General features: G+C 46.6%; 1 protein-coding gene across 1 annotated transcript; it reads right to left on the bottom strand.

The window, feature by feature from the left end:
- Positions 1-376: 376 nt before the first annotated feature.
- LOC137302122 (zona pellucida sperm-binding protein 3-like) lies at positions 377-3260 on the bottom strand. Its single transcript, XM_067971795.1, has 8 exons — positions 2862-3260; positions 1850-1965; positions 1659-1762; positions 1396-1573; positions 1022-1308; positions 818-939; positions 610-744; positions 377-538 (listed from the first exon to the last, which is right to left on the bottom strand). Exons 1-5 carry the CDS (start codon positions 3045-3047, stop codon positions 1128-1130), a joined length of 765 nt encoding a protein of 254 aa, XP_067827896.1. The 5' UTR covers positions 3048-3260; the 3' UTR covers positions 377-538; positions 610-744; positions 818-939; positions 1022-1127.
- Positions 3261-11703: the final 8443 nt, after the last annotated feature.

The following is an 11703-nucleotide window of genomic DNA, read 5'->3' as shown; positions in this document are numbered from 1 at the left end:
ATTAGCTCCAAACGGGAAAGTTTAACTGGAGTTTGGAGCCCGTGTGGGGATTCGAGTGATCAATGGCCACAGAGCACCAAGGGAATGATTGGGCCGTCAACCAGCCGGCACCAGTACCTCAGGCCAGTCCCACTATCCCTTCAGAGCTCATTGACCTGCACAATGAGGGCCTGGCAAGCCTTCACCCATTGCTGCAGCCATCCCTGGACTGGGCCTGGATACACTATTACCAACCATTCTGCCACGACTAACATGGACTCATTAAAACCTATTTCACGAACAGGAGGAACTGTGGAGGAGTGCAGTGTTACTAACAGTATTGAGCACTCATTGCATGCTGATTGGAGCCAGATAATGAAAAATGAGCAACCAGCCATTAGAAGATACAAGTAGTCACTGATTTATTGGTCATTTGATAACTAGTTGAACTGGGTTTGCTTGTGTTTCCTGTACAGAAGCAAGGCGATCAAAGAGGCAGAGATCAGAGAGACAGCGGTCACAGTCAGGGCCAGGATCAGGACCACCTCAGACGCCACACCTAAAAAGGAACCAATGGTTAGTGAAGGAAATACTGAGGAGAAAATGGAAACCAGCAGTCGGCCAACTCACCACCTGGAGACCTCTCCTGCATCCTTTGCTCAACCTCATTAAGGGGCTCAGTTGTCAGGTCCGTCACATCAGGATCCAGAATGACCAGGGGTCCAAGTGAGGCCTCACCCTCCCACTTCAATTCAGCATCATTCCCTGCAATATCAAACATTCCAGTTAGAGAGGGTAAAGGGTGACCTCCAACATAGAGAGAGGATCAATGTCCTACCAGGTCCAGATGCAAGATCCCTCCTTCCTCTGGAATCAAGTCGGAATTCCCTCGTGGCACCGCAGTTATCCCGATGACAACAGGCACACACGTCATTTGTCGATTCTTCCAATGGGGTCCAGCTAAACCGGAGAATCAGTTTATCAACCAGGTTGTCCATCACCCTTCAATACAACACATCCCTGAGCGAGAGAGGGAACTTACATATTCTGGAAAGTACAAGCTTTGTTCATGGAATCTCTCCGATCCACTGCAGCAACTTTCAGGTGACAGGTGATGAAAATCTGAGGGACACATTCAATACAAGTTGTTATTTAGTGACCTCCTCCCAACATGGGGAACCCAATGTTTGGCTTCCTCTTACCAAGGAACGGTCATCTCCAAAGAAGCGGAACGCATCCAGATCAAACTGGAGTTTGTCCAGCTCACGTTCACCTCTTGGCAACACAAAGGTTGAAAAGGAGTCCTCAGCTTTGCTGTCCAGGAGGCAACTGAAGAAAGATTTAAAAAAAGGGACAAAGTGAATTAAGTGAACCTATTGAGACATAACCAGCTGGAGAAAGCAGAGAGCTCCTTACCCATGGTAGTCAATGATGTTGTATCTTGGGGTGGAATCCTTGTCTGGGCTCAATGTAGCTGCACAGCTGTCAATGTAGAGCTTCAAGGGCATGTGGTTAGTCATTGAAACAGAGGCCTCAATGTGAATGAGGTCACCCAGGTAGTAGACAGTCGAGGTGCGCTCTGTAAGCCAGTCATCTGAAGGACAAGGGTTGGAGAAACAGTGGGTGTAACTCCCAGTGGGAGACGACAGAAAAGCACTCCCCATCCACCCATCACATACCGTTCATAAGACGCAGTGAGAATGACAGAAACCCTTCTCCAGACTTGGTCGAGCTGAATGGGATCCAGGTGGGCTTGATAGGGTCACTGCTCACATTGCCCTTCCTGGAAAGACAGGAGTGTAATTTCAGGACAACTTCAGAGAACTGCACCTGCTGTAGACCTTATTTGCCACAGAGTAAAGTTTCTTACCTAAAATAGTGGCACTCAATGGGAATGATGGCTCCATTAGTTCTAACAATGACAGATCCACGAGCATTTGGGGTGTGGTTCAGGTGGGTGGTGTAGACCAAGAAATCTCCAGCCATCTGAAAGACATCAGGTTAAGGAATGAAGAGCTGGTCTCATTGGACAAAAGCTATTTCTGGTCATTTTCCTGCCCTGTTAAGCAGCAGTTTGAGGAGCAGCTGAAACCCCTCAATGACATGATTGAAGCAGCTCCACCATTGGTGGAAGTTGCCTGGAGCAGCCTCTGTTACTCGACTCAGTCCACCTTCTATTACAGGAGACTTCAGGCCTGCAGTCAGAAACCATGAAATGATTGGCACAGCTAAATTTGATGAGCATTATTTCCCATATGGAATAGAGCTTTCACCTTAAGGGGCTTCAAGTTACCCCTGATAAGGAGCATAAAACACAACATCACTTTTAAACCTCATCTGTGGCTGTGGAATCAAGGGGATTGGCAGGTGTAATAACCAAAAGTGGAGTTCCCCTTTAATACATTGTATCCCAATTATTATTCCACTTGTTTCATCTTTCAAGAGAAGTCTCAACAGGAACTTCCACACTGAACATTCATTGACCACAAGTTGAGGTAACAGGCCTGAATATCCACAGGAAGGAACAGAAAAGATAAATCAATTGAGGCACAAGAGAACAGAGTGGTTTGGAGAAATGCAGGTGAAGGTTCAAGGTCAATAGAATTGAATCTCAGAGTTAGAGAGTAATAACGACCCATTTAAGAAAGATGCAGTCCCTAAGTGACAAGTTTAAGTTCTTTTCAAATATAAAGCTAAGATTGACATGTCAACATAAAGAAGTAGTTTCACACAGGGTGATATTTAACAGTGGGCAAGAATTTATACACAGATTTCATTCAGGGATCTCCTCAGTGGCTGGAGTTTCACCCGATATTAATGAGTTCAGAGTGGGCAATAATCTGCACAGTGAAATTGGAGCAAGAGTTGAGGAATCACATTACCTGCAATCTGCTGCCACATTCATGGAGCCCATAGTCAAAGAGGACAGTGTGGTTCTGAGAGTAGATCCCAGTTGGCCGACAACCTGCTGTCCCCAGGGTCAGGTCAGCAGCTTTAATCAGGTGCCTGGTTCTAAATAAATCCATGTCTACCCTCACCAGCAGGTTCTGCTCTCCACACTGCACCATCACAGTCTGCAGTGGAGACAGACTTCTCCCCTCAGACACACTGAAATGGGAACCAAAGGGAGGGACAGGGGGAGGGACTCTCTGGGGCACAGGGGTGGGTTTTACTCTTCTCCAGAGAAATCTCTGTCCTCTAAACTGTTGCCAAGTATCAGAGCAACAAACCACTCCAACGAACACCAGCAATGGGAACAAACCTCTCACTACAAAATCCCCCATGATACCAAACAACTCAACTATCATTTTACCCACCAACCAGCACCTTTTATACACTGCAGTCACCTGATTCCAATTCAATGAGTCGCTGTTGTGATACGATTGGATGTCTTTCAGAAAAAAAACTCAATGTCTTTAGAATCCTTTTTTTTTCAATCACTTCCATTGTCCTATTTCATAAGTTTCTTTAGAAAAAAAAAGAAAAAAAGAAAAGAAAAAAAGATGGAGGTCGTGAGCGGTTCAACTGAATGCAGAGATACAGAGAGACACCAGCAGAGGGAGGTAGAGAGCGGTGTAACTGAGTACAGAGATACAGAGAGACACCAGCAGAGGGAGGTAGAGAGCGGTGTAACTGAGTACAGAGATACAGTGAGACACCAGCAGAGGGAGGTAGAGAGCGGTGTAACTGAGTACAGAGATACAGAGAGACACCAGCAGAGGGTGGTAGAGAGCGGTGTAACTGAGTACAGAGATACAGTGAGACACCAGCAGAGGGAGGTAGAGAGCGGTGTAACTGAGTACAGAGATACAGAGAGACACCAGCAGAGGGAGGTAGAGAGCGGTGTAACTGAGTACAGAGATACAGAGAGACACCAGCAGAGGGAGGTAGAGAGCGGTGTAACTGAGTACAGAGATACAGAGAGACACCAGCAGAGGGAGGTAGAGAGCGGTGTAACTGAGTACAGAGATACAGAGAGACACCAGCAGAGTGTCCAGGAAACCAACCTTTTATCTGAAATCTGAGGCGAGATCTAAACTGCACAGTGTAGAGGAAGCATTACTGTGTATCTAACGCGTGTTGTACCTGCCCTGGGAGTGTTTGATTTCACAGTTTAGAGGGAGCTTCATCTGCATATAACCCATGCTGTACCTTCCCTGGGAGTGATTGATGTCACAGTGTAGAGGCAGCTTTGCTCTCTGTCTAACCCGTGTTATAACTGCCCTTCTGCAACTGGAAAGTTTCTCTTTCTTTGCTCTAATAAAAGCCATGATGTGGAGATGCCGGTGATGGACTGGGGTGGACAAATGTAAGGAATCTTACAACACCAGGTTATAGTCCAACAATTTTATTTCAACCTGGTGTTGCAAGATTCCTAACAAAAGCCCTTCATGATTTTGAACCTCTATCAAATCTCCCCTTTATGTTTTCTGCTCTAAGGAGAACAGACACAGTTTCTCCAGTCTCTCCACATTACTGAAGTCTCTTATCCCTGGCACCATTTTAGTAATTCTCTTCTGCACCCTTTCTAAGGCCTTGGCATCCCTCCAAATGTTTGGTGTCCAGAATTGAACACAATACTTCAGCTGAGGCCTAACCAGTGTTTTATCAAGGTTTAGTATCAATTCCTTGCTTTTGTATTCAATGCCTCAATTAATAAAGCCAAGGGCCCCATTTGCTTTCTTAACAGCCTTCTCAACTTGTCCTGCCACATTCAAAGATATGTGTAACTGCACCCCCAGGTCTCTCTATTCCCCCACTCCATTTAAAATTGTTCCAATTAGTTTATATTGCCTCTCCTCAATCTTCCTACCAAAATGTATCACTTCACAATTCTCTGCATTAAATTTCATCTGCCTTGTTTCTGCCCATTTCACCAGTCTGCCTATGTCTTCCTGAAGTCTGTTACTATCCTCAACATTGTTTATTACATTTCTGAGTTTCGTGTCATCTCCAAACTTATACCCTGTACACCCAAGTCCCGGTCATTAATATATATCAAAAAGAGCAGTGGTCCTAATGCCGAGCCCTGGGGGACACCACTGTATACTTGTCTCCAGTCTGAAAAACAACCGTTCACCACTACTCTCTGTTTTCTGCCCCTTAGCCAATTTTCTATCCACGCTGCCATTGTCCATTTAATCCCATGGGCTTCAATTTTTCTAACAAGTCTATTATGTGATATTTTATCCTCCCTTAATCTCTCCCTGCATAGAAACTCCCCGACCCATATTCATGGCCACCCCCCTCGACCTTGCCATCTCACGTGGCCTCTCTACTCCCGATCGTGTCAATCATGGATAAGGCCATCTCTGATCACATCCTTGTATCCCTCTCCACCCACATGGAATCATAGAAAAATAGAAAGGTTACAGCACGGAAGTTGGCCATTCGGCCCATGGAGCCCATACCTGCTCTGTGGAAGATCAATCCATGCAGTCCCACTCCCCCAATGCACATCACAGAATGAACTCAGGAATCCCACGCCACTTTCTATGAGCGGTGACAGGCTGCGGTTATGGTGCAGACCGGGACCCAGGGCTGAGGCTGTGGTCATCAGTTACTCTGGGAGTGGCACAGTCTGTTTCATGACTAGCCGGGGGTGAGAGTAACCCCAGGGAGTCAGGCTGGTGTTTAGAAGGGTGTGGGTTCCAGCTCCAGTTCCAGGACTGGGACACATGATCCAGACTGACTGTGTCGTGCTGAGAGGGAGCTGCATCGTGAGAGGTGCTGTCCTTTGAATGAGGTGTTTAATGGCGGTCCCTTCTTTCTGCTCCGAAGTGTAAAAGATCCCATGGCAATTTGTGAAGAGCCGTGTCTTGTTCCTTGTCTCATTGAGACTCTTAGTTAATTGGTCTGTTCTCTCCACAGATTCGGTCTGACTCGCTGAGTGTTTCCAGAGTGTTCTGTGTGTGTTTCACTGAGACTCGGGTTTTACAGTAAATCATAAAATGATTGTCGTCAAACACTTGGCCATGAGCTGCTGAGTGACCTGTCGGGACATTGTTGCTTGCTTCCCTTCAGCTTGTGGGACTGGGTTTTTAGTGCACTGTCCCTTTAAGAGCTGTGGTCCGTCTCACTTCTCAGTGTGATTGTGGGACGAACACAGAAGCGAGAGAGGAAGCAGCAGCCACAGCCTGGACTGCAGGCAAATTGTGAGGCTGGAACTAAAAACCTGTTATTCCCACACCGGGAGTCGAGCCTAGGCCGCTTGGGTGTAAACCAGGAGCCCTGACCGCTGGACCACATGGGAACTGAAGGAAGGACCAGCAGGAAGGGCACTGAGACCACCCAGAAGGTTTAATGGAGGTTCACGATTATGACAGGTTTTGATACGGTAAATAAGGAGAAACTGTTTCCAGTGATGGGAGGGTTAATAACCAGAGGACACAGATTTAAAATAAATGGGCAAAAAAGCCACGGGCGGGGGAATGAGGAGAGATTTTTTTACGCAGCGAGTTGTTATGATCGGGAATGCACTGCCTGAAAGGGAGGTGGAAGCAGGTTCAATAGTAACTTTCAAAAGGGAATTGGATAAATACTTGACGTGTAAAAATTCACAGGGCTGTGGGGAAAGAGCCGGGGAGTGGGACTAACCCACTTCCTTCTGTGTTCATCCCTGGAAAAAACTCACCCACAAGTCACTTACAACGGCACTTTCAAATTCCCAACTTTCCAGCCTTTGTCCCTCCATTCACCACGACATTTCTGCAGCTACCGATTTGCTCGATCAGACCCTCACCTCCACCTTTGACGCTCTTGTACCCATTAAAACCATCACTCCCCCTCACCCTGGTCGATCCCCCTGGTACTGCCCTCATTTCCACTCCTGTGTGCCCAAGGGACGCAGACTTGAACATTTATGGTGGACAACTGGTTAACCATTCATCACCAGATCTGGCTGGGCCACATAAAGCACTATCGGGTCCTGCTCTCCTCTGACAAAACTGCTCACTATTCCAGGATCATCCTGGAATGCAAAGATAACCCCCGGGCTTCTCCTCTCCACTACAAACCATCTTCTTGCACTCCCCTCCCCCCTATCTTCTTAAACATCTCAATTAGATCACCCCTTAACCTCCTATACTCAAGGGAATAAAAGTCTAGTCTACAAGACCTGTCCTCATAGTTTAACCCTTTTAGCCCCGATATCATTCTGGTGAATCTGTTCCACACCCAGTCAAGGCCAATATGTCCCTCCTGGGGTACGGTGTCCAGAACTGAACGCAGTTCTCCAGATGTGGTCTAACCAGAGCTTCATGCATCTGTATCATAACTTCCACCCTTTGTATTCCAGCCCCTTGAGATGAAGGCTCACATTCCATTAATTATTTTTTGTACCTGTCCACTAGTTTTTAGTGATTTCTGGAGATGGACCCCTGAACCTCTCTGCTCCTCCATAGTTCCTAGTTTCTCGTCATTTAGAAAATACTCTGATTTATCTTTTTAATGTTCTAAGTGGATTATATCTCACTTCCCCACATTGAACTCCATCTGCCACAGTTTTACCCTCTCATTTAATCATCAATGTCCCTTCACTACTTCCTGCTCCCATCTACACTATTTACTGCGCCACCTAACTTGTTGGTTTAAGGGTGAAAACTGCCCTCCGCTTCACTGTAAGTGCAAGAGACAACTTTGTCGATGCCGTGTAGTGTTACAGACCGGCTCGTTGGACCTGCTCGTTTCATCTCATCTCATTTTCAGCAAACCGGAATATTCCTGAAATAGAGGATGGTGAATCACAGCTCGAGAAACCGATCCCCTCGACCAATGGGGACTGCGCCTTCCAACAAATAGGCATTGATGGGGCAAAGTGAGTCTGCTGCTCAGAAATAATACAGCACAGATCATCACTCGTGCAAGCTTCATACCCTTTAGTTTGGAAAAGTAAACTGATGGGAGACAGCTGCTGTCGTGAATGGGTTTCCAAAACTCAAATCAAATGGATTTGTCCTGTGTTGTGAATTACTATTTGTCTGATTCAGGTAATCAGAGCAGTGGGGACTGCATTTTGTACATTCCGAATACCAATGCCCTGTCACGTGAGCCTGTCGTTCTATTCCCGTTCCCAGTCCCCTTTTAAATTTCGATGACTTCCCCGAAATTTGCTTGGAGGACTGTTCGAATCGCAGTCCGGCCCTTCCCACTGTCGCATCCTCTAAATCTCCACCCAGGATTTTCACTGGTGCAACTTTCATCAACTTGGGCTACTTTTTAATTTCAAAAGTAAAGTGCTGCGGATTCTGGAAATCTGAACTATAAACAGAAAATGCTGGATACACTCAGCCGGTCAGGCAGCATCTGTGGAGCGAGTTCTGATGAAAGGTCACCGACCTGAAACATTCCCTCTGTTTCTCTCTCCACAGATGCTGTCTGACCTGCTGAGAGTTCGCAACATTTTCTGTTTCTACTTTTTAATTTTTTTCATACACCAACTGTGCCAATCCATCACTCGACCCACTGCGCGGCATCTGGTGGTTTGGATTCGGGGCTCTCACCGCCGCGGTGTGGGTTCGATTCCCGGTGAGGGAAATAATTTGTCCAAAACAATTATGAACTTTAATAAATGAACACATGAAACTCTGTTAAAGACGAATAATTGTTGTAATCGTCATTAATGAAGCGATAACTTTCTGCAGACTGACTGACGGAAATACTAACATGGTTACCCAGTGACACGTGGGGAAGTTATTGTGTTTTGCATGTGATGAACTTTCATCCGTTCTCATTTGTATTTCCAGAGACTGGTTAAAATGTTCTTGACACCAGGAATGTGGTGCAGCCGTTGTCAAATTTAACAGGAAAAGCCAATTCTTTTCACAGGAGAAGAAACTCACCCTGGAGATTTCCAAATAAAGTTCCCGCCCGGGAACCTTTCGCGCATAAAGCGAACAGTGATAACCGCAACACGACGGAAACCGCTACCTAATTTATGGCGTGTTGTGGGTTCATCAAATAATTACATTTGATATCTTAACTTGCTCTTTATCTGTTACTTTCGATTTACATCCTCACCAGTTTTATACAGAAACAAGTAACAATGTTTCCGGGATGTGGTTTGTTCAATAACTCTGTCACTCAGTGTGAGACATAAAACACAGACCGCCTAACGTAAGGCTCCAACCCATGAGCATAAATCTGCTACATGGCCGGTTAGCTCAGTTGGTTAGAGCATGGAGCTAATAAACACCAGACTTTACAAACAAACAAATCCACACAGAAAGTCAAGGGGAATATTTTTTTCAATAACAACCATTACAATGTTTGATAAACCTTCGCCCCAGAAAGCCAGAAAATGCTGGAAATACTCAGCAAGAACCATAAGAAATAGGAGCAGGAGTGGGCCATCTGGCCCCTCGAACCTGCTCCGCTATTCAACAAGATCATGGTTGATCTTCTACCTCAACACCATTTTCCTGCACTATCCCCATATCCCTTGATGTCGTTCATATTTAGAAATCTATCGATCTCTGTTTTGAATGTACTCAATGACTGAGCCTCCACAGCCCTCTGGGGGAGAGAATTCCAAAGATTCACCACCCTCTGAGTGAAGAAATTTCTCCTCATCTCAGTCTGAATGGCCGACCCCTTATTCTGAGACTGTGACCCCTGGTTCTAGACTCCCCAGCCAGGGGAAACATCCTCCCTGCATCTACCCTGTCGAGCCCTGTAAGAATTTTGTATGTTTCAATGAGATCACCTCTCATTCTTCTAAACTCGAGAGAATACAGGTCCAGTCCACTCAATCTCTCCTCATAGGACAATCCCGCCATCCCAGGAATCAGTCTGGTGAACCTTCGTTACACTCCCTCTATGGCAAGTATATCCTTCAGCAAATCAGGCAGCATCTGTGGAGAAAGAAACAGAGTAAAGGGCCGAAATTTTAACCCCACAAATGGGTGAGTTGGGAAGGTAAAAATAGTAAAAATAACTAAAACCCGACCCCAACCCGCCCACTCCTGGTTTTAACGGAGGCGGGTCGGTCAGTGAAAGCTTTGAAGGAGGCTGCGGGCCTCCATTTTCACAGCTTTTTTATTTTTAACTCCTGGGGGCCGGGATTCCTGGGCCTTTTCCTTCACACCACATGAGAGGAGGCGAGAAGGCCCGAAACAGCAGGTAAATGCCTTTACAGCACAGCTTGTGGGCCCGGAGGAGCAGGAGTGCTTCCCCCAGGCCCAACAAGCCAACCGGCCGTGATCCCACACAGGCGATCGGCCGACCCCCTCCAAATCTCCGACACCCCTGCACGAGCTACGAACCCCATGATCTCCGACCCCCGCGATGGCCCCCAACCCCGACCCCCGATGACTGAGTCCTCGCTCCGATGACTGACTCGCCGATGCCCCCGATGACTGACCCACCCATGGTCCCTGACTACCTCCCATGACCGCCCCCCACCGCCCCCCGCCCCCCCCCCCCGATAAAATCTTGCCCAATGAGTTTGATTCCCGTTGTGTTATCTCTCTGTCGGTTTGTTGATAAACGTCTAACTCGCGGCCTGTTCCCGTCAATGGTCACAAGTAGTAACAGACAGAGCGGGTCTGACCGCCCCGAGATGTGGAAAAGACATCAGTTCAGGACAAATGCCTCAAATCAAATGGTCTCCCGGCACCGAGAGAAAAATTCCAGAGAAAAAGGCAGAAGAGAAAAGAGAAATAAAAGCTCAATAAAGACTCTATCAATATTTCCCATTCTTGATGCCTGTCTATTTCTTCCCCAACCTTTCTGTGCCGGTTAAAATTTCAGTGTAAATAAATGCGAGAATCGACTCAAAGAACGAGAACAGAGCAACAAAAATCACCGAACACAGAATCAAACCCAGAGACCTTTAGATCTTCAATCTCACGCTCTCCAAACTCAACTATTTCGGCTCCACTGTAAATTGGACTTTGTGACATCACCTTGGACAAAAATATAAACCGGGTGGAATTTCCCCTCCCGCTCATTCCTCCCTCTGGGGGAATGGGACCCGGTCAGATCTCGGAGCTCAGGTTATGTTAATGTTCAGCTGATGATATCTGAACATTATCTTGTGTTTGGCCTCATTTGATCAGGTTCATGGGCACTTTCTTCCATCATCCCTTCTCCCTGAAGCAATGTGGTGCAGCCGTGGCCAAATTTAACAGGAAAAGCCAATTATCGCCCGCTTCCCACAGGAGAAAAAGCTCACCCTGGAGATTCAAGCGGAGCAAATTCGCAAATAACGTTCTCATCTGGGATCGAACCGGGGACTTTTCGCGTGTGAGATAAATGTGATAACCGCTCCACTCCAGAAACCATTGCTCAATTTATAGCATCGTGTGGCTTCTCTGTTAAACAACATCTGTCCCACACTAAAGGCTCTCAATCCTTCTCTTTCACAAACATTTCACTGATCAAAACTTCACAAGTCACACAGGAAAAAGTCTTCATTTCAAAATCATTAAACTCCCGAAGGAGCTGCGGGAACAGATTGAACGGTGTAACTGAGTACAGTGATACAGAGAGACACCAGCAGAGGGAGGTAGAGAGCGGTGTAACTGAGTACAGTGATACAGAGAGACACCAGCAGAGGGAGGTAGAGAGCGGTGTAACTGAGTACAGAGATACAGAGAGACACCAGCAGAGGGAGGTAGAGAGCGGTGTAACTGAGTACAGTGATACAGAGAGACACCAGCAGAGGGAGGTAGAGAGCGGTGTAACTGAGTACAGTGATACAGAGAGACACCAGCAGAGGGAGGT

The sequence above is a fragment of the Heptranchias perlo genome, chromosome 35, assembly GCF_035084215.1.
Source record: "Heptranchias perlo isolate sHepPer1 chromosome 35, sHepPer1.hap1, whole genome shotgun sequence".
Taxonomy (NCBI): Eukaryota; Metazoa; Chordata; class Chondrichthyes; order Hexanchiformes; family Hexanchidae; genus Heptranchias; species Heptranchias perlo.
The sequence above is the reverse complement of the archived record's forward strand: the minus strand, read 5'-3'. Positions and strand labels throughout refer to the sequence as shown.